The sequence below is a fragment of the Chlorocebus sabaeus genome, chromosome 18 (genome assembly GCF_047675955.1).
Source record: "Chlorocebus sabaeus isolate Y175 chromosome 18, mChlSab1.0.hap1, whole genome shotgun sequence".
NCBI classification, from domain to species: Eukaryota; Metazoa; Chordata; class Mammalia; order Primates; family Cercopithecidae; genus Chlorocebus; species Chlorocebus sabaeus.
Window position 1 is genome coordinate 33,661,771 of NC_132921.1, and position 24,459 is coordinate 33,686,229.

The window sequence follows — 24,459 nt, forward strand, 5'->3', positions numbered from 1 at the left end:
CTAATTGTCATTTCTCCTGCAATGGCAGGAAATTTTAAGACCACAGATATACTGTGTACTGATTATGTACTTTATATATCTGTGGTTTATACATTACAAAGTTAGGTTTAAAAAGCATTTGTTGTTTTTAGAGACAGGATGTTGCTCTGTCACCCAGGCTGGAGTGCAGTGGTGCAGTCATGGCTCACTGCAGCCTCAACTTCCTGGGCTCAAGCTATCTTCTTGCTTCAGCCTGCTGAGTAGCTGGAACTGCAAGCATATACCATGACACCCAACTAATTATTTATTTTTTTATAGAGACAACATCTTTCTGTGTTGCCCAGGCTGGTCTCAAACTCCTGGCCTCTAGTCAGCCTCCTGCCTCAGCCTCTCAAAATGCTGGGATTATGATCATGAGCCACTGCACCCAGCCCAAAAAGTTAGTTAAAAAAACAAACAAAAACCCTTTCAATCAAATTTTCAAGTTTGCCACCTTTGAGTGAAAATCCATAGTGTAAGCATAAATCTGCAGCCCTCTACTTAGGCTGACCCAGTTTTCTCCAAGTAAGGATTGCATTTTCTGTTCTTTTCATATCTTTCTGTCAGGCTTGGACATAACTCTCATAGATATTTAAATGATACTAAATTTGAATCTGCATTTTTTTATGCTCTTGTCTAGCTCTGCAGTAACAATACTAACATAATGCTAATGACAATATAGCTTTTAAAATCCTGTCTTGTTTATGTACCATTATGGTCTGTTTTCCATGCCATTAATATTTCTTCATGAATGTAATTTTGATGGTGTATTATATGAATCTATCCAAGCTTATTTAGCCTTCAGCCTATGGTTGGTCATTTTGGTGGTTTTCAGTATTTTGCCATTCCAGATAACACTTCAATGAACATCTTTCTACATTACACTGCAGTAGCACCTGCTGGCCCCACTCCCATGGGAGCCTTACTACCTGAGCAGGAAGCCGCTGGACCCATCATTGCATCTGCCAGAGACCCCACAGGAAGCGAAAAGAAAAATGATTCCTCCGTTCTTTTCGCCTTCCCGTCTCCTGCCAGTGTCTCTCATTGTCAGACCCTAACCTGAAGCCAGCAGGCAAAGTAGTTTTGGGAATATAGCTTGCAAGTTTCTAGCTCCCTACAGTACAGATCATAGATGGGAGGGGTGGAAATGAAAGCAACAGACATGAAATAGCTGATACTGTAGTCTTTGTTTTAGAGAAAGTATATAATTCTCACGAAGGTACACAACTAGTAGAAGGTAGGACTGGACTTTAAAGTCATTTCTGGCTTCAAAACCAGGATGTTTTCATGATACCATCTATCTCTATCTTTATACTATATACATGTGTGTAAGATATATATATATGTGTGTGTGTGTATGAAGTGTCTGTTTATAAAATTTTAAAACATTGCATAAAGACATTCAAAGTTCTAAAAATTAAAAAGTAAGTTTAGCTATAATTCTGTCTCTGTAAAAAAAATAGCTGGCCGGGCGCGGTGGCTCACACCTGTAATCCCAGCACTTTGGGAGGCCGAGGTGGGTGGATTACCAGACGTCAGGAGTTCGAGACCAGCCTGGCCAACATGGTGAAATCCCATCTCTACAAAAAATACAAAAATTAGCCGGCGGTAGTGGTGTGCACCTGTTATCCCAGCTACTCTGGAGGCTGAGGCACGAGGAGTGCTTGAACCCGGGAGATGCAAGTTGTGAGCGGGGATGGCGCCACTACACTCCAGCCTGGCAACAAAGCAAGGCTCGGTCTAAAAAAAAAAAAAAAAAGCTGTTTTTGGTCTTTCTCATTCTTTTTCAGTTTTTGTCCCTAGATATATGTATAGATTATATTTCAGCAAATTAAGTATTATAGTATTTATTGTTTAAAATGTTAAGTAATGTCATTTTATTTTGTCATTAGAGAATATTAAGGGTACATTATGAAAGTAAAATTGCATATTGCAATATTTTTGGAAAGCTGGAGTCCTACTAGAGAAAGGTGCAGCTTAAATCCAAGCTGTCACTTTTATTAATTTCAGTTCCTGACTTGGTCACATCAAGAAAGCAGGCAAATTCTTGCTGTCGAGCAGCTGAAGTCATTTTCCTCCTTCTTTTGGTTCCATGATTAATAGCACATGTTTTGAGTCACCTTGTTGCTTTTATTCGAAGGGAGGATGTTAGGGTACTTCTGCCAGTTTTCATGTTTTTAATGAAGCTCACTGGTTTATCTGGGCACAGTTGTTTCTTCTGATCTAAGTTAAAGAAAGGACGTGAAGGACAGGCTATGGAAGGTAAACTATCTTTTCTGTCATATCAAGTGAAAAGGAGTATTCTTGGGGCACTGCAAAGGTTTTACTCAGATGAGGTGTGGCAGTGACTGTTAGTTGTACCCCTTCCTCATTTTAGCTGACTACATGCACACCAAGAATAGACCATATTTCTCATTCTTCTTTGCAACCAGGTGTGGTCCGTATTTTAGTCAATGGAATATAAGTAGAAATAGTATGGGCAAATGTGCAGGTAGAATTCTTAAAGTAAGTACATACACTCATCTTTTTCCTGGTGACTTGAATGAAGATGTGATGGCTGGAGCTGGTTTAGCCATCCTGGACCATGGGTAACCTTAAGAATGGAGACAATCCACAGTGAAGCAACAAAAGAAAAGGAGCCTGGCTTTTGACCATCATGAGGCAATATGCAAGCTCTGCTGCCCTTACTTTTGGACTTTTGTTGAAGCCATTATTATATAGGCCTGTAACTCTCCCTAATCCTTACTTATACTAGGATATAACATATAGTAGATGAAGGCAAGACCATGATGTAATAAACTAGCTTTCTAGATTGAATTATTTGCAGAAGTGATTATCAGAACTTCATAACAAGCAGAAGAGAGTGGGATGAGAGAGAACCATGTATTATACTTCTCCCTTTTTGGGTACCAGTGATTATCAGAACTTCATAACAAGCAGATGAGAGTGGGATGAGAGAGAACCATGTATTATACTCCTCACTTTCTGGGTACCAGTTTGTGTCCTCAGTCTCCCGATATTTTCGTCATACTCTTCACAAAATAAAACATTTAAATCCAGAGTAGAAGAAACAATAAAAATACAGTTAATTACATGAAAAATCTTCTTTGTTAAACCGACTCTGAATCCTGAGAATCATAGTAATTCACAGGTTGTTGAGAAAGTCATTAGAGTGCTCTTTAAGCTTAGCCTTTAGAGTGGAAGAAAGTAAGTGCATAACTCATTTATGGATCGAGGAGTTTGTTAGAAGCCTGTTACCACATGCTTAGGTTTCATAGTTTATCTTATAAATAAATGCATATTTGAAGTTCTACTTTGGTAAATATATCCATGTTTGTTTTATTACAAAAAAGATGTAATCACATGCCAGTTCAATTACTTAATTAACTTCCTTGAATTCCTTTTAGAAAGTTAATGTTCCAGGAAAATGTCATTCTGTGGTTTTGCTTATTCCTAGTGCACCATGGGCTGTCTCCAAGAGTTCACATATCCCAGTTTAAGAAGCAGGATAATATGTGATTTGTGCCTAAAGGAGTTTCTGAGCCAACTGGAGTTTTCTTTCTTTTCTGAGTGATGTGGTATATTACAAAAAACATAAAACCTAGACTTAAGCCTGCTAGTTTTCTGACCTTAGAAGGGGAAAAAAATAATTAAATCTCCACTTCTGGGTAACTTTTGTGATCTGAAGTTTTAATTTGTTGTGTTTTTCTGAAAATGCCCTGTCAAGCTTATTGGACCTTCTTATTCTATTCATGTCTCTGGTCTCCTAGAATTTCCATTTCGCTTCCATCTGCATTTTGGGTAATTTCCTTGGATTTATCTTTCAGTCCACTAATCTTTTCAGCTGTATCTGATCTACTATGAAATACTTTCATTGATGTTTTCTAATGTGTGAGTTATAATGTGTGTGCAATAAAGTACACATCTTAATTGTGCAACTAGATGCAGATCTAAGTAAGTAAGTAAGGTGAGGACTTAGAATGGACTATTGGTAAATGAATGGAGCTGGTACAATGAAAGTTGGTGGTCACTTTGTCTTGAATCATTTATTTGGAATGGTGTTTAGGAAGCTAATTAGGATGGGTTGAAGGGAGAAAGGAAGTCAGAGTATAGGCAGAAGAATAAGGCAACAAATGGAAGGGGGCATGGATTCTAGGGAGATTTTTTTGTTTTTGTTTTTGTTTGGGAAATTTTACATGTTTGTACACTGTGATAGGAATAATTCAACTTATTTCCACAAATATTTATTGAATGCCTACATTTCATTGAGCTTACATTTTATTCAAAGCAGAAAGATTGATATTCCTAAATATAGGAGGAAGTATATTTCATCCCTTTTATAACAGGAGTAAAGGCAGAATATGTACATGTTGATGCAGATGAATGTGTAGATTTTAAGGTGGAAAGACAAGGTAGTTCTTTTCTGATAGATTCCATCTTTCAGTTAAAAAGAGGTGAAAGTCAGCTAAGCATGAAGATTAGGGATTGTTGTTAGAAGTTTAAAGAGAACAGTAGGAGAGTCAGGTTTCCCCAGGGAGTAGATCAATGTAGCAGGATTGCTGGGCAGAGCTGGGGGTGCACTTGAGATTTGTGGTGATGAACTTAAGAGCAAGTGGAATGGTTTATGTTGTTCTTTAGCTATATGTAACTGCCCTGGGACATGGAGTAGGTGGAGAGTTGGATTTAATCAAGGGTAGGGTTTTGCCAGGCAAGTATGAAGGAAAAGAGAAGTGAGGGAATTGGGAAGGCATCAGCAAGAAAATGATTTCAGTACTGAACTGCAGAATCCTAGTTGGGTGAGGAGGGAAGTGAGGACATGAAGGTGGCTATGGGACAATGAGAAAAGTAGTAGAGAGAACAGAGCGGGCCAAAAACTGTTTGAGTCAGGACTGGAGGAAATGACCTGAATGCTGGGAAGTGGTAGTCAGGGAGTGGAATGCATGAATTCAGAATTGTAGTGGCAGTGCAGTTACCAGTGGAGAGAATATCTACGCAGGATGAGACTAAGGGGCTGGGTAGCTGAGGTACAACAGAGGAAGTGAGCAAGCAGATTGAGGACTTAGAGGCCGTGTTGTTGGGTGCCTTGTCTGCAGGAACGTAGAAATTTACAAAATGAGCACGAGAGTAGTGTGGAGGGAAATACAATGAGCAAGGTGCTCAGATTATCAGAAAATGAGCAGGAGTGATGGTGATATCTGCAGATGACTCAAGCAAGAAAGGTTGATGAATGGAGTAGTCTCATGGGCTATTTCAAGGTAGCTGGGATGTTTGAAGAGAAATGATTTGGAAGCAGTAATGAAGAGTCATCTCCGTGGTACATGGCTTGTGGAGAGAGAGCTAAGACGTCACCACTTGAAAAGCCTTCTGAGAAAAAGCTGTCCTCAGAGGACACCCAGGTTTCTGTTCAAGGAGGCTGAGGTTGACAATACAGAGTGTTTTTTCCTAATGAAAATGTGTGCTCCAGAGGGCTCAGTGGAAGTGCTGGGATGGAGAGAGCTGTGGGTGATAAAAGGGATATAAAGCATAATATGATAATGTTGATGTTTTAGGGGAAGGTAGGCAATGAGTTCTGATTCTAGCTTTTGACAATTTGTCATGGTAAGGCTGTTGGCCTCCTGGCCAGGGAAGTGGGTCTCCTACTCGAAGGATTGAGAGCTGTGGGAGCCTCTTTTATATCCTGCTGGTTCGTTATATTCTGACAGGGTCAGGATGTTTGCAGACTATGGTCTTAACAGTCCGTGCATCACTGTATTGTGTAGGGTTAACCAGAGAACCCACAACCATCTTTGACCATTTTGAAGTTAACAGAAACTTATAACTGAAAAAGCTAGAGATGCATCAGTTGAATACTATGACCAATATAAAACCAAATGCATCAATAACAGAACATCCTTCTTCCAAACTGCAGGATTCCAGACACCTGTGGTGTGTGTCTGTGTGTGCATGTATGTGAATGAGGAGCTCTGCAGCACAAACAAGCATTGCATGCATAGCAGCCAGACTCTTTTGTAGGCGACTTAGTTAGGGTGTCCTGTAAATTCTAGTAATTTTCCCCCTATGTATATGAAAACCAAATGCAATATCCCATAATTCATTTAGTAAATTAATACTAAGTTGGTATTAATCATAGTAGTAAAAATGAAAATGAAACGTACATACTTTATGCCATTCATTTATATGAACATAGGAAAGCACTTGAACTTTTGGCCTGTCTGTGTGGTCCTTCAGAATTGGGCAGTGGAACATCCTGTGGGAAGCACTATCATGTGGCTGCCTCACAGCCTGCCCTCTCTTTTCAGCCTTACCTCACTGTATAGCTCCAGCCAAAGTACCACGTACACCAGAGGCTCACACCTGACCAGCTTTGAATCATTCCGTACACTGAAATGCCTTCCTCCTCTCTACCTGCAGATCTGTCTCTCTCCAGCACACTCCAGGCCATAGGCAGCCTTCTTTTGGAAGCTCTCCTGGAGTTCCCTAGCAGACTTCGTCCTCTGTGTTCCAGGACTTGGTAAACCTCTCATTGTATGGTACTAGAATGACACTTCTGCTTGTTGTCTTCTTTAAAATGATGGGCACCTTAAATGTAGTGACAACAATTTATTCTTTGAGGAATTTGAGCAGGCCTGCAAAGAGACTGTTTAGTGAATAGCTTGTTTAAGGAATGAACCATAAAGAAAGGGGCAAAATGCCTAAGAGAGATTGTCCCTTAGGAGAAATCAGGAAATACAGATGCAATACTAAGATGAACAGATAGCAGAAGAGGCAACAAATCAAAACAAGCAAACACAAAAACCAAAAATTGCATTTTTTTGGACTAGTAACTATTTCCTTGTGGATATGGGGTTCTGTGGATGAGGATGAAGGAGTAGGAGAGAAGTCTAGAAAGATAATTTGGAGCTAGACTCACTGCAAACCACAAAATGCTATTCTCTAGAACAAATAGATTGAATTTAGGCCTGTTAAATATGAGGTGCTGAAGTTCTATTCTATAGCAGATGCTAAACTTGCTATTATTTTCAGCCAAGGTGAGGGGCCCCCTTTAAGGTTTTGGAGTAGGAGAGGCATGGCCTGGTGGTTGAGAGCATCAGTTTTAGAGTTGGAACAGCATGGATGCACATCTGCGTAGCATTCTGTTATGTCAGTAAGGGACTTAACTGCTTTGAGCTTTAATTCTTTATGGGTAAAATTGGGTGAATAAAAATGCTAGTGAGATTTTAATGTAGTAATTTTTGTGGATCATCATTAAATAGCAGAAGCTGCTGTTTTTCTTCCCCCTTACTTTTCTTCTTTCATTCGTTCCCCCACCCCCGCCTTCAACAGTTCCTTGAGTATGGTGGACTTTAAACTTTATGGATCATACATCCCATCAATATAACCTTTTGAAGCAGCACCCTGATTTAAGTGAATTGATTTAGAAATTATATAATGCATAGTTATATTAATTATGACATCTACAAATTGATATTTTTCCAAGGATAAGATTAAATAAAAGTTTTAAAGCATTTAAAAATTGTGTTTTCACAATAAGAAAATCTTTTATATTGGAAAAACTATTAATGATCATCTGAATAAGTTTTATAAAATGCTTTGCTAATCATGATGGCTTAATGATATCATTGTTTAATGTTGGAAGGAACAGTATCTATTTAGAGCCATGTTCATTGTTAATAATGGTGGATGTAAATCTGTATCTCAGAGAGTCTTGGTAATGGATAGAAGAGCAGTCTTCTTCAGAGATCTGATTAATATTGTCTTTGTTCTTAGGTCACAAAATGGCTAACAGAGCTTTTTTTGTGTCATTGTCATTGACTTGTACTCAGATCATTAATGATTTCTTTTCATCTGGAATTTCTTTGCACGCAAATTTTAAAATAGTTTTATGATTCCATTATTTTTAAATGGAATTTTATGAGAATCAGTTTAGTTAAACCTAGGTGGTAGGATTATGCGCACTAAACCACCATGTGTCTCATTTTGCGAGAGAGAAGGAAGGAGAGGGTGCCTGTCACTCCTGTTGCATGGCAGGGCTGCACTCTTCTCTCAGAATACCTAGGGCACCACACATGACTGTGACTTCCTGACAGATGGACCGAGTGCAGGTGCCAGTGTCAGGCTGGATTGTGCATACTGCTGAAGCTTAGCTGCTGCATATTTCTGAGATGAAAAACAAAGCTCTAATATTTTCTTTCCTCACCTGCTTTGAAGACTACTAGTGTTAATGTATGCCTATTAACTGCTTATTGAAATGAATTGAATGCTTTGGGGATAGTTTTTCAATTTCATAAATACCTTCAGATCATTCCTATCACTCCTGTTTGCATATTTCACATTTACTACATGTAACTTTCTTTTTTGAATTACTGATGTCTTGGGAACCTTTTTTTGTTTGTTTTTGAGACAGAGTCTTGCTCTGCTGCCGAGGCTGGTGTGCAGTGGTGTGATCTCGGCTCTCTGCAAGCTCCGCCTCCTGGGTTCACATAATTCTTCTGCCTCAGCCTCCTGAGTATCTGGGAGCCTCCCGAGTATCTGGGACTATAGGCGCCCACCACCACCCCTGGCTAATTTTTTTGTATTTTTAATAGAAATGGGTTTCACTGTGTTAGCCGGGATGATCTTGATCTCCTGACCTTGTGATCTGCCTGCCTTGGCCTCCCAGAGTGCTGGGATTACAGGTGTGAGCCACCACACCCGGCCCGGGAACCTTCTTAATTCTTTTTGAGGAGTAAAGGCATACACATTTATTTAACATGTATACATGGTAGCCTCCTAATAAATATCCATATTAGAATGAAGACCTCTTGATTCATTAATTTGAAATCTTCTTTTTCAAATACTTACATGGTGTCCCTTTATTTCAAAGATTTTAGTTTTACAGTGCTTCCTGAACTCCCGTCTTATTCCTCTCTTTAGGTTGATGACTTTGCTATTGCTAACTTTAAGGTTTGAGGCACTGTGCTCCATAACTCAGGCTTTCTTCTTGGTATTATCAGTGAAATCAAAATAGAGTTTTGGGGAGAAACTCTATCTTTCCTTGAATATTACTTTCAACCAGGGAGTAGTAGTTACCCAAGGATTCTTTTACCTTTGGCCCATGATGATCTTGTACAGAACCAATCCTTAATTCCCAGAAAACTAACAGCCAGAGACCTATATAGAAAACATGACTTACTGGAGGTAGGAATATATCTATACAATGTACTTTATTACATCTACTGTAATTTGGTTTATATTTACTCCTTCATAAAGTTCACTTGAGTTTTTGCAATATAAGCAATTAGCGTAAGATTTTTCTATGTAGAAACTTTGTTTTTTGGTTTTGTTTTTTTTTGGAGATGGAGTCTTGCTGTATTGTCTGGGCTTGAGTGCAGTGGCACAGACATCAACTCAGTGTAATTTCTGCTTCCCAGGTTCAAGCAGTTCTTCCGTCTCAGCCTCCCAAGTAGCTGGGACTACAGGCACGCACCACCATGCCTGGCTAATTTTTAGTGTTTTAGTAGAGACAAGGTTTCACTGTGTTGCCCAGGCTGGTCTCAAACTCCTGAGCTCAGGCAACCTGCCCACCTCAGCCTCCCAGAGTGCTAGGATTACAGGAGTGAGCCACGGCATCCAGCCTACTATGTAGAAACTTTTATAGTTTCCAAATTCATTCTTTTTGGTTACTATATTGTTAAAGTTAAGAAGTTTATTCTTTATGTTTTTGAGTATATCAAAATATATATAGTAGATTGTTTCTGATAAAGTCTCATACATAATTCAGACTTCAATCTAGATTTTTATATGGAGAAAGAATTTCATATAAATATATAATATATAGAGAGCATGATATAAAATGTATACATTTTATGTATACATTACATTTTATGTATATACACATATACGTATATACATATATAATATATATTTTATATGTATGTATATCTATGTTTATATATAAATATATATTTATATATTGAGCATGATATATGAAGTATATTATATTTTTATATACATATAAATGTATATTTAATATACATCTATTTGTATAATATATACATTATATTATATATAATATATAAATAATATATAAAATATATAAATGTGTGTATATTAAATATATAAATATATGTATATATTATATACATATGAAATATACACATATTTATATATACATTTTACATATAAATATATACTTTATATATCATGCTCAATATATAAATATATAATATATATTTTATATGTATATTCATATGAAATTCTTTCTCCATATAAAAATCGATTGAAGCCAGAATTATGTAAGAGATTTTATCAGAAACAGTCTACAATATATATCTTGATACACTCAAAAACATAAAGAATAAACTTCTTAACTTTAACAATATAATAACCAAAAAGAATGAATTTGGAAATTACAAATTTTATATATAAAATATATATTATATATGTATATAAAATATAGATTTTTTTTTTTTTCTTGAGATGGAGTCTCGCTCTGTTGTCCAGGCTGGAGTGCAGTGGCACAATCTCAGCTCACTGCAAGTTCCACCTCCCAGGTTTACACCATTCTCCTGCCTCAACCTCCCGAGTCGCTGGGACTACAGGTGCCCACCACCACACCCAGCTAATTTTTCGTATTTTCAGTAGAGACGGGATTTCACCATGTTAGCCAGGATGGTGTTGATCTCCTGACCCCGTGATCCGCCCACCTCAGCCTCCCAAAATGCTAGGATTACAGGCATGAGCCACCACGCCTGGATCATACGAATATTTTTACATAAAATGTAAAAAATCAATCTGTAAAAATGCAAAATTTTTAAAATTCTCATTGTTTTCCTATTTAATGTAATACGAAAGATTGTGCTAGATCCTAGGAGTACAAAGGAATCAAACCCTGGTGAAGGAGGGAAGACCCTCTCTCAGGGAACCCACAGTTTAGCAGGAAAGATGGGTATGCATGCCAGGGCTGTGTAGTAGTGGAGGGTGGACAGGGTGTTGCAAGGTTAAAGTCTGTATATCGTAGAGGAACCGTTTTAGGAACAGGTCTTGTTTTGTTTGAAGAAGGAGTCTCTGGTGGTGGTATACACTGTCAGATGCTTAGAGACTTATCTGTTTTCCTAAAGGGTAATATTTCCAAAACTTCAGCCACATCCATGCCACTGCCATGATTTTGTCTTATATGAGTACAACTTGAATTCCAGTTTACTTAGTTCACTTTAGAATGACTTACTTTTTCAAAATTGTAAGCTTATTATTTACTTTATTCTTTTACTGTATGGTAAAGTCCTTGACCCTTCTGAGATTGATATGCTAGTTATATATATGTCTAATATACATAACTATTAAAGTTTTTTTTTAAGTTTTCCTCTGCTTACACCGTCGTCATTGATCCATGTACCGTTTTGGGAAACACTGCTTTAGGGGATGACAACAGGACATATGGAACAAAGTTTCTGGGAACCAGACATAGACTTGTTTAAAGGAAGGGTTGTCTGTCCCTCCAAGCTGGTAGCACCCTTTCCTGTTTCATGGATCATAATTAATTTATTGTTTTTGCATATGTGGGTGAGATAGGATTTATCTCTGAGGGCACAAGACTTTTACATTTATTTTGTTTCCTTTTATGCTTTACATTTTAAAATATTACCTGGCTCATCTAAGTTTCTCATATGTGTTTATTGTAGGGATACATGAACCAGGAGTTTTACTGAGACAGCTGAATTCTAGTACCTTTCAGGGTTGTTCATTTTTGAAAACATGTAAACAGGAATCAATCTTTGTAATTACTTAAATATTTCAGTGGATTTTTTCAACTTTTCGGAAACAGTTCTGTTTTCTATTCTTCAAGGAATTAAACTTTTAAAAAACTTTCATATGGCATATATTATGCCAGATTATAAGTCAGAGAGATTCTGACAGAGTTTTTTTTTTTTTTTTTTGGAGACGGAGTTTCGCACTTGTCACCCAGGGTGGAATGCAATGGTGCAGTCTCAGCTTACTGCAACCTTTGCCTCCCAGGTTCAAGCAGTTCTCCTGTCTCACCCTCCTGAGTAGCTGGGATTACAGGCATTCGCCACCAGGCCTGGTTAATTTTTGTATTTTTTAGTAGAGACGGGGTTTCACCATGTTGGCCAGGCTGGTCCTGAACTCCTGACCTCAGGTAATCTACCTACCTTGGCCTCCCAAAGTGCTGGGATTACAAGCATGAGCCACCATGCCCAGCCGCTTCTGACAAATTTGAAACTACAAAGGAGGATAAAATGTTTTACTGTGCTATGAATTTTAAAAAACATTTTTCCTTTGTTCCCCCTGTGTTTTTTTTCTTTCTTGAGATGGTCAAAGCATTCCTTTTGGGAGACAGGATGGGTTAGTACTATCATGTTGTTTTGTGTTAGGAAAATTGAGTTTGACTCAAAACTGTTTTAGGAACTAGCAGTCACCAGATATTTCAAGAGTGCTTTAAGTGTAAACACATGTAAAATGGTGAAACTATTAGTGACCCTTTTTTCTCCTTTCCTAGCATTATAACATGATTGGCTGTCATTCAAGGTTGTGTATGTTACTGTTTTACATTCATTTTTAGGCTGCCAAAAATAGGTGTTGGAGACTGTGTTTTCTTAATATATATATTGATTACATAGAAGAAGTGATACTTGAGGATTATGCCCTTTAATAAAGATGCAACAGCAAGTATGATTTTTTTTTTCTGATTACACCAACACTGTTTCTTTTAGGAAACATTGTTGTTCTAAGGCTGTGCTATTAATTTTTTTCTATTTAAATTTTATTGTTTCTTTTGCTGTATGTTCATTTTAGAAATCAAAGTATTTTGATGAGGAAAAAAATCACCCAGCATATAAACATAAGCACTGTGAGCATACTATATACCTGTCACCATCATTATCGTCCTCGATCTACACAGAGGGATACATACTGTGCTTTTCTTGTTCTTCATGGTAAACTTTTTAAGTGTAACTTACAGAAAAGTGCATAATTAGCATGTGGCTCAAGTAATTATTATAAAGTGAATGTGTTCAGTCAGGTGAAATAATTCCAGCACTCCAGAACCTTCTCTCCAACACTCTAACAAACAAATGGAGAAACATTCCATGCTCATGGATAGAAAGAATCAATATTGTGAAAATGGCCATACTGCCCAAAGTAATTTATGGATTCGATGCCATCCCCATCAAGCTACCATTGACTTTCTTTACAGAATTAGAAAAACCTACTTTAAATTTCATATGGAACCAAAAAAGAGCCTGTATAGCCAAGACAATCCTAAGCAAAAAGAACAAAGTTGGAGGCATCATGCTACCTGACTTCAAACTATACTATAAGACTACAGTAACCAAAACACCATGGTACTGGTACCAAGACAGATATATAGACCAATGGAACAGAACAGAGGCCTCAGAAATAACACCATGTATCTACAACCATCTGATCTTTGACAAACCTGACACAAACAAGCAATGGGGAAAGGATTCCCTATTTAATCAGTGGTGTTGGGAAACTGGCTAGCCATATGCAGAAAACTGAAACTGGACCCCTTCCTTATCCTTATACAAAAATTAACTCAAGATGGATTAAAGACTTAAACGTAAGTTCTAAAATCATAAAAACTCTGGAAGAAAACCTGGGCAGTACCATTCAGGACACAGGCGTGGACAAGACTCCATGACTAAAACACCAAAAGCGATGACAACAAAAGCCAAAATTGACAAATGGGATCTAATTACACTAAAGAGCTTCTGCACAGCAAAAGAAACTGTCATCAAAGTGAACAGGCAACCTACAGAATGGGAGAAAATTTTTGCAATCTGTCTGTCTCACAGAGGGCTAATATCCAGAATCTACAAGAACTTAAACAAATTTTCAAGAAAAAAAGCAAACAACCCCATCAAAAAATGGGTGAAGGATATGAACAGACACTTCTCAAAAGAAGATATTTACGCAGCCAACAAACATATGAAAGCTCATCATCACTGGTTATTAGAGAAATGCAAATCAAAACCACAGTGAGATACCATCTCATGCCAGTTAGAATCGTGATCATTAAAAAGTCAGGAAAAAACAGATGCTGGAGAGGATATGGAGAAATAGGAACACTTTTATACTGTTGATGGGAGTGTAATTTAGTTCAGCCATTGTGGAAGACAGTGTGGTGATTCCTGAAGGATCTAGAATCAGAAGTACCATTTGACCCAGCAATCCCATTACTGGGCATATACCCAAAGGATTATAAGTCATTCTGCTATAAAGACACATGCACACGTTTGTTTATTGCAGCACTATTCACATAGAAAAGACTTGGAACCCACACAAATGCCCATCAGTGATAGACTGGATAAACATATACACCATGGAATACTATGCAGCCATAAAAAAGGATGAGTTCATGTCCTTTGCAGGGACATGGATGAAGCTGGAAACCATCATTCTCAGCAGATTAACACAGGAACAGAAAACCAAACACCGCATGATCTCACTCATAAGTGGGAGCTGAACAATGAGAACACATGGACACAGGGAGGGAAACATCACATGCCGGGGCCTGTCATGGGGTGGGGGGCTAGGGGAGGGATAGCATGAGGAGAAATACCTAATGTAGATGATGGGTTGATGGGTGACCTGCGTGTTCTGTACATGTATCCCAGAACCTAAAGTATAGTAATAAGACAAAACACTTGTCAACACCAGATTTGTTCTTTTAGTTAATTTTAGTATTTAGTATTTTTTAGTTTTAGTTAGATGGATTTCAAGAGTTTGTTTGGAAGACCCAAGGGATACAATTAAGGAACTTTGGGAACCATCCTAAATTTGGTTTTTGGAACACAAGGAAATATATTGTAACTTTCCTTATTTTTCTGGTGGAGAGGTTTTTTTGTTTTTGTTTTTGTTTTTGTTTTTTTTTCCAACAGGAAAATGGAATTCCACTAAGATTCTTGGGTCATAGATCAGAGGCTTGGACCAGCAAAGAGAAATGAGCTTTTGGAAGAATCTTTATCCAGTATTATGGGCCAGTTTAAACTGTAATGTAGGCAGTGACAGGCTGCTTCATCTCTCCTTGCATTACTGTTCACCAGAAAAAGGAAAGAAGGCTCTGTGTGTGTGTGTGTGTGTGTGTGTGTGTGTCTGTCTGTCTGTCTGTCTGTCTGTCTGTCTGTCTGTGTTGGTGGATTCAGGGAAAGATGGAGAAGCTTCCCAATAAAATGTTCGTTTATCTGAAATTAGAAGCAGCTTCTCAGCTCTCTTGGAAAATCTTGAAGAAAGGAGAGTGAATCTGTGTTGAAAGGGAATCAGAATTTTGTATGTGCAATTTGTTCAGTAGTAGTCAACTCATTTCCACTAGCAATGGAGATGAGCAGCTGTGAAGAGGATCCAAAAAACACTTCTATTTGACCTTGGGGAGCGTGTTGTGATTATTTTTGTTGCAGATTGAAATTTGTAATTGTGTTTCTCATTGCTCTGAATCCTGGAACACAAAGTGATGGATATTGGAGCTGACTGTCATGGAGCATACTCTGAGTGGAAGAAAATGGCTTTAAATGTTTTAAAATGGTACAAATAAACAACACAAATCAATCTCAAAGCAAATAATTAATACTTGGCTACTGGCTGTACCTTCTTAATAATTTTGATTTTCTTATTAAATGTCTCAAGTTCTTCAACTATGTCATGAGGATTGTTTTGAATAAATTTAAATTTTGGTGTATAATTACCAATTATTGACAATTTTAATTCAGATTTTCCTTATGAAAAGGAAGGAGCCACATTATTTAACAGAAACTTTCCTGTGTTCCTCAGTAATCTTAAAATCCTTCCTGTATTAAAGAACAAAACAAAAAAAAACCTCTTCTTGCTGATCCTTGAGTTTGCTTATACTTATACTGAAAATTTATACCAGATGTGCAATTTGAGGTTCCCAGTATGCTCTTCTTTGGGGACCTCGAAATTTGGGGATGAGGACTATTTCCCACTTTCCCCCATAACAGCTCCTTAAAAGTTAGTAGTAAATCAATTTCAGTAATCATTAAAAAAGCTTGATATTTGTAGGCTCACAATTATGTAAGAAATTACATATTGTTATGCTATTTATAAGGTACTTTATTTTGTGTGTTCAATAAAAAGTACAAAATATTAGAAATGAACAGATGTTCACACTAGACTATTTAGAATGTAAAGCAGAAATAAAAAGTATCTGCCTGTGTTAGTTCAGGAGAAACAAAACGTATCAGTTTCTTATTTTGTTATACATTGTTTATAATTTATTTACAGAAGCACTGAATTCATTTAATAAGAATTTGTGTAAAAAGGACACCTGCCAATTAAATAATAAAAATATGTATATGCAAAGATTAAAAAATATCACATCCATTGTCATGGTCCTCGATATAATCAGAGCTAACATGTTGATGATTTTTCCCTCCAAAATTATCAGGAGTTTTTCTGTTTGGTTGTTAAAGTAAAAATTACCGGGCTGTATCCCTAGTTCCGAAGTATTTGCATCATATTTTTGGGGGAGTTGGTGACCAGGGATTTTCCTCCTTCCCTTCCTTATTATTTTTAATTGCTTGTTATGCTTGAATACGTCTGTGTTATAGAAGAGTCAAGCAATAGAGTAATACTACACTGAACAGAGTCTGAGACTCTTCTCAAGCCACCTTCACTCCCACTCCATGACAAATGACCACTGTCTACAGTGGACCTTACCAGTGACCTGTAGATGGACTTACATGCATAGATATGTATATTTGCAAGTTCTTAAAACAAATGGAGCATGCATATATATACATATATATTTATATATGTGTAGTTTGTGAATGGCGTTTTTCACTTAGTGATTTCTGATAAGGTTTTCCTATATTCCTCATACTAATGGGATCTATATTGTTCTGTTATTTTAATTTTATTCTTTTACATTTATTTTTAAAGAAATAAATATATTATTACTGGGGGAAAATTAAACTATACAAGTAAAACAAAAGTCTTCCTTGAATTCCATGCAATCCCACTTCATCCTCTAGAGATAATCTCTGTTTCCAGTGTGATGTATACTTTGTCCTTCTTGTTTTTTAAAAATATGTTTATATATATGCATGTACATATGGATACATATATGGTTTGGTAAGTGATTTTTAAAATTGTTACATTGGTTTTTCTGCAACTTGTTTTTTCCCCTTAACGGTATTTCCTTGTTGGTACATAGACATCTACATATTTATATTGTATTCCATGGCATAGTTTAACCATAGCTCATTTTACCATTGTTACTGGGGAGCATTTGTATGTTGTTTACATTATTGGACCATTATAAACAATATTAAAGTAAACATTCCTATACGGTGCCATGCTCTTTTGTGTGCCTATTCAAGTATTCCCTGGTATAGGGAAAAAAAAAAAAAAAAGAATTGCTAGGTTCATGAGTATGTGCATTTTATTTTCAATGAAAACTGCCAAATATGCTTTAAAAAGTCCTCTACCACTTGGATCTCTTAGTGTTGGTAATTTCCTATACCTTTACTGATACAACTGAGTATTATCAGTCTTTCAAAAATTTTCTAGTCTTATGGGTCATCTCATCACATTTTTAAAAATTATTTTTATTGTTTGTACTTTCGTTGCCCATTTAAAAAATATACATGTATTTGAGATAGGGGCTTATTCCGTTGCCCAGATTGGAGTTCAGTGGCACAGTCACAGCTTACTGTAGCCTCAACCTCCTGGGCTCAACTGATCCTCCTGCCTCAGCCTTTTGAATAGCTGAGACTACAGGCATGCACCACCATGCCCAGCTATTTCTTTTTAAATTATTATTATTTGTAGAGACAAGGTCTCACTGTGTTGCCCAGGCTGGTCTTCAACTCCTGGGCTCAAGTCCTCCTGCCTCAGCTTCCTTTGTTGCCCATTTTAATTTTGGATTACCTTTTTTTTTTTTTTTTTTTTACTGATTTGTAGATTTTTTAAAAAATCCTTTTGTTATACATATGTCACTTGTCTTTGTGATGTATTTTATCATGTAAAAGTATTTAATTTTTAAATGCTCAAATGAGTATTCTTCATGTATTCTTGAATGTTGTTTCTTGCATAAGAAAAGGGCTTCCCTGATTCAAGGTTTATACACATATTTCTATAATTGAATACTAAGAAAATTTTATTGTCCCAGGAACACTTAACAGAATTTTATCCTTTTCTTACTGATCTGGCACACTACCTTTATCATAATCTTAATGATCAAATACATGTAGCTCTGTTCTGACCTAATTTCTCTTCTGTTGACCTATTTTTCTCCTCTGCTGCTAAATCACACTTTTACATGACTATAGCTTTATACAAATTTTACTATGTGAATGGATGTATACTTCCCCAGGTCAGTCTCAGAATTGTTTTCTTATGTATTTTTTTCATGTGGAAATGTTTTATTTATACTCTATTGCAAAATATCAGATAAAGTCTTGTTGGTGTTTTGATGGTTATTATACTGAATTTTAGATTTACTGAGAGACATTTGACTTTTTTTTTTTGAGACAGAGTCTCACTCTGTCGCCCAGGCTGGAGTGCAGTGGCATGATCTCAGCTCACTGCAACCTCCGCCTCCCAGGTTCAAGAGATTCTCCCGCCTCAGCCTCCCAAGTAGCTGGGAGTACAGGCATGTACCACCACACCTGGCTAATTTTTGTATTTTTAGTAGAGATGGGGTTTCACTATGTTGTCCATGCTGGTCTCGAACTCCTGACTTCAGTTGATCCATCTGCCTTAGCCTCCCAAAGTGCTGAGATTACAGGCATAAGCCACTACACCTGACCTAGATTTGACATTTTATAGTATTGACTCTTTTTGTCCAGAAACATGTTATGCCTTTACATTAATTCAGATCTCATATGGTCTTCAAATTCTATGGTTATCAGCCTGAAGGTCTTCTCTATTTTAGGTTTATTCCTGAATATTTCATTGGATTTGTTGCTATTTTGGTTGGAAGTAAATATATTTTCTAATTATTTATTGATTGTGTATCAAGCTTTTGATTTTTATTGTTGTTGGTATTGACCATATAGCCATAGTACTGCACCAGAATCTTCTATTAGTTCTAATAATGTGTCAGTAATGGAGTATCAGGTGACTGTCTTTTATATTCTAGAACAAGTAACTCCGTCCAATAGAAATATAATAGAAGCCACATATGTAATTTTAAATTTTCTAGTGGTCGTGTTCAAAAAGTAAAAAGAAACAGGTGAAAGTTATTTTAATACTTTAACTCAGTGTATCTAAAATATTTCAACATGTACTTAGCATAAAATATTAATGAGATAATTTACATTCTTTTTTTTGGTATTAAGTCTTTAAAATTTCATGTATATTTTATACTTATAGCACAATGTGATTTGAGCTGCAGTAGTCTCACTTTAAATGCTCAGTAACCACAAGTGGCTAGTGGCCACTGTACTAGACAGTGCTTTTTTTTTTTTTTTTTTTTGAGACGAAGTTTTGCTCTTGCTGCCCAGGCTGGAGTGCAATGGCGCGATCTCGGCTCACCGCAAACTCCGCCTCCCGGATTCAAGCAATTCTCCTGTCTCAGCCTCCCGAGTAGCTGGGATTACAGGCACATGTCATCACGCCCGGCTAATTTTTTTGTACTTTTACTAGAGACGGGGTTTCTCCATGTTGGTCAGGCCTCCCGAAGTTTTGGGATTACCCACCGCGCCCAGCCTGGACAGTGCATTTCTAAGTGAACCAGAATATTGCTTACAAATAATGAAATTCTTTCTCTAAAATTTTTTTGGTCTTTTTTTCTTTTGCCTTAATGTTTTTGCTTGGACATCAGTAGTACCATGCTGATGTTGATGATATTAATGCGAATACTTACAATGTTTGACCACTATGAATTTCTGGCTAGAGGTTTCCTTCCCATTCTGGTTTGTAAGAATTTTTCTTTAAATCAGAAACCAATTCTAAGTTTAAAAAATATATATATATTTAAATATATTTATGAAAATGTGGAAACTCTCGAGTGACCATATTTTTTATCTTAAAAAATAGAAATAATACTTTTAAAATGGTGAACAATTCTTGTATTTTAGAAACAAAGCCTCTTGATCATAATGCATTTATTATTATTATTATTATTATTATTATTATTATTGAAATGGAGTCTTGCGCTGTTGCCCAGGCTGGAGTGCAGTGGCATGATCTCAACTCACTGCAACCTCTGCCTCCCAGGTTCAAGCTATTCTTTTGCCTCAGCCTCCCGAGTAGCTGGGACTACAGGCACCTGCTATCACATCCAGCTAATTTTTGTATTTTTAGTAGAGATTGGGTTTCACCATATTGGTCAAGCTGGTCTTGAAGTCCTGACCTCTTGGTCCACCCACCTCAGCCTCTCAAAGTGCTGGGATTGTAAGTGTGAGCCACCGCACCCGGCTTGCATTAATTTTTTTTTTTTAGCAAATTTTTCTACTAAATTTCATTTGCTTTTTAAAAAAATTTAGGTTACCTAATCATAAAAATCTCTATTTCTCTATTTTGTTTTAAATGCAGTCAATCTTTGTCCAGTTTTTATAGCAACGAGGATTTTCTGGCCTTGTGAAATGTATCGACCTGATTCTTGTTCTACACTTTGGAACTGCTCATTACCATGTTGTATTATATTGTATTATATTACACAGAATACTGTACGGAAATACATTCATCTCATTGGTGGTGGCACATCCTAACAGGGTGTTTTCCTCCCCAGCAGGACTCTGGACTGTCTTCACGCTAGGTGGTGTGGGCAGCAAAGCGACTGCCTCTCCAGAGCTTTCTTCCCCTCTGGCCAACCAGAGTCTCCTGCTTCTGCTGGTGTTGGCCAATCTGACAGATGCCTCAGATGCGCCAAACCCCTACAGACAAGCCATTATGTCCTTCAAGAACACACAAGGTTTGTGGTATTTTTTCTCTAATATTCTTTGTAATGGGGAGAGTATTGCTTATTCTATATTGTTTATTGTCTTGTAGTTTTGGAGATGAGTGTCCATTTGTATGTTTTCATATTGGTCAAACATGAGAAAAACCTTAGCTTTTCCTGTCAATGTTATCAGGAAGGTCAAGCAAATCCGAGAACAGGGCTGTGATCCTTTATATCTGTTTAAATTCGTATTTCTTTCAGGGATAACCAAACCAGCATGTGTTTAATTTGGGTCAGTCTGTACTACCTGTTAGGGGTAGGAATTAACCTGGAAAACCCAAATGCTAGGTTGTTTTAAATTTTCAGTTAAAGTCTGGGTTCTAGTTAGAGTTTTATAGAACTAAAAATTAGGTCTCAAAAAAAAAAAAAATTAGAACACAAATCAGAAAACCTTTTTCTGTAGGGATTAGTGGCTTTGTGGAGCCACATGTTCTCTCCTGCAGTCTCTTAGCCTTGCCATTGTTGCATCAAAGCAGCCATAGGTACTATGTAAACAGGTTAGATGGCTGTGCTCCAGTAAATCTTTACTTCCAAACAAGGGGGGGTAGGCTGCCCATGAGCTGTGTAACTTGGTATTAATAACTCCTAAAGTAGAAGGTGAGCATATCACTTCATGTTGAACCAGCATCTCTTCTCAAAAGGTTACATTCTAAAAGCAGGATTCCTGTAGTACAGTCAAGTGCTGCTCAATGGCAGGGCTGTGTTCCATTAGGCAATTTTTTCTCTGCGTGACTATCATAGTGTACTTAGACAAACCTAGATGGCATAGCTGCTACACAACTAGGCTCTGTGGTGTAGCCTATTGCTCCTAGCCAACAAACCTGTTCAACATGATGACGTACTGAATACTGTAGTCAGTTGTAACAACGTGGTATTTGTTTATCTAGGCAATCTAAACCTAGAAAAGGTACAGTAAAAATGTGGTATAATCACATGGGATCACTTCAAGTATGTGGTTTATCATTGACTGAAACGTTATTATGCAGCACATAGCCAGATTCTCAAGACATTTCTAACACCAGTGTGATGAAGATGGGTGGGAAGTACAGTGATTGGATGGGAGCATTTGTAAGCCTTCTGATGCCCCGTGCCATGCTTCTTCCAGGTTATTCTGATACACATTTCTTATAGACGTGGCTAGATGTGCCCATTAATTGTGCCTCTGCCAATTCTGGTATTATTTGCAGCGTGTCCATTTGTGCTGCTCTAACAAAATACCTGAGACTCAATGACCTATAAAGAACAGAAGTTTATTTCTCACAGTTCTGAAGCCTGGGAAGTGAATCTAAGATCCAGGCACTGGCAGGTTTGGTGTCTGGTGAGGGCTCAGTCTCTGCTTCCAAGATGGGTCCTTCTAACTGTGTCTTCACATGGCAGAAGGGAGTCAAGGGCTAAAAGAGCTGAATACTATGTGGGCCCTCTTTTATATAGGCCTTCATCCTGTTGATGAGAGAGGGGCCCGTAGGACCTAATCACACTGTAAAGGCCCCACCTCTCAACTTTATTTCATTGGAGATTAAATTTCAACATGGATTGTGGAGAGAACATAAACTATAACACGTTACAATGGGGAAATAATAACAATTTTATGAATTAAAAAATGAAAACTCCTGTATCTATTAGTATTTTTCTGTTCCCATTACTTACTCTTCTTGGTGACAGTATGACTTAATGGTTAAGAAAGCAAGTTTCAGAGTCAAGCATACCTGGCTTCACACCATACCTCTATCACTTCAGAGTGTGAGACCTTTGACAGTTTGCTTAATCTCAATTAGCTTCAAAAGCTTTGCCTATAAAATAGAGAAAATATCACCTAATAGTATTTGTATAAAGACCAAGCAAGGTAAGTCTTTAAAATGATTAGCCCAGATTTTGCAACAAAGCGGGTATTCAGTATATGGTATCTACTATGTTACTCTTGCTGCTCAGGCCAAATGTTGGTATTTAGGGCTGAACTTTGCTTGGGATGGTCACGGTTTGGGAGACCATTTAGTACAATGATGCAAAGTGTTGGCTTTAGGATGCTCATATCCATCAGGGCTGATCTTGGCAAAGTTACTTGATCCCTTTAAACATCTATTACATTCCTTGTAAAGCTGATCAGAATAATGACACGTTTGTTGTATGGGTTAAATAAAGGATAACATAAACAAAGTGTTTAGTATAACAGCTGGTTCATAGTATTTATTAGCTAGTAATGTATGTATGTTGTGGATACACACACACAACACACATATTCCCTTTGCAGTCAGGTATAATACAGGTTGGTGAATTTGTTACTTTGCTTCAATTTTATAGAAGTGTAGTGTGTCTAGAATCTTCCACCAGTGGGCATTCTGTAGATTCCATAATATCTGCATACTCACGGCACATGGCAACACTTTCTTTTGCCATCCCTTGCAAAAATATAAAGCCAACCACAAAAAAAAAAGAATTATTTTTGTAAGAGTCAAAAATACAGTGTCAGTATTGAAAAAATAGCCTCTATTTCAAATGTAGAAGGAAAAGTGAGGGCACTGGATGGTAAAACTGAAGGCGTTTTGATGCATTCTCCTCACAAATGTAAAGCTTAGAAAGGAGAATCTGAGAGGCAAGGACTGTGTTGGAACATATCTTTTTTTCCATAAGAGCACAGCTTTTAGGAATGTTAAAGCAAGTTATTTTGTCTTGGTAGTGCTTCTGTGTTTTTAAAGGCTTAAAATAATTTTGGTACTTTTTAGAACATAAAAATATTAGCTCTTTGTGCTACCATGTTCAGAGTTTTATTTGATTAGATGATGACTTTCTCTGAATCCGTTGAACTTATCTTTATCTTCTTTGTTACTTCCTAACCTTGATTGCTTCAGTTTCTCAGCAAATCCAGTTAACTGTTGGAAAGGGCCTGTGTCGGTTTGGAATATCAAGAACTTTCCTAGTACAGGCTGTGATTTTTGCTTTTGATTGTTCCAGTGACTGTACTTTAAAAAAAAAAAAAAAAAAAAAAAGTTTCTTAGCAGTTGTAGTCAATTAGGTTTACATTGGAGATTATATTTTATTTTATTTTTAAAAAAGTTATAGAAGTTTTCTGGTAGTTGTCTCAAGCTTGGTATGCTCTTTTGATTATAGAACCTAATGTTGAACGTACACAGATGGCCCCCAACCTGCAATGGCTGGACTTAGGATTTTTTGACTTTATGATGGTGCAAAAGCAATATAAATTCAGTACTGTATTTAATAAATTACATGAGATATTCAACATTTTGTTGTAAAATAGGCCTCCTGTTACAGTTGGATTAATACAATTTGGAACTGTACACAAAAATAATAGCTTAGGCTAGGCTAGGCTAGGCTAAGCTATGATATTTGGTAAGTTAGGTTGTATTAAATGCATTTTCAACTTAGAATATTTTCAACTTATGATTAATTTATGGGAATATGATCCCATTGCAAGTTGAGGAACGTCTATACTGATTTTGGTGTAAGTGGATACTTCAGCCACAATTTATTCATTTGAAGAAAATTAACCCAGCTTTAAAGGCAGT

At 37.0% G+C, this 24,459-nt stretch overlaps 1 protein-coding gene across 6 annotated transcripts in view; it reads left to right on the forward strand.

The window, feature by feature from the left end:
* The window catches only part of DYM (dymeclin), a 398,885-nt gene that overhangs the window by 145,175 nt on the left and 229,251 nt on the right, over positions 1 to 24,459 (forward strand). For 3 of the 6 annotated variants that reach the window (XM_007974061.3, XM_007974066.3, XM_007974064.3), the window contains exon 9: positions 20,729 to 20,911. In XM_007974061.3, the coding sequence (XP_007972252.1) occupies positions 20,729 to 20,911 (183 nt within the window). The remainder of the gene's footprint in view (positions 1 to 20,728; positions 20,912 to 24,459) is intronic. The other 3 variants (XM_007974065.3, XM_037982333.2, XM_073006325.1) reach the window with 1 other exon arrangement.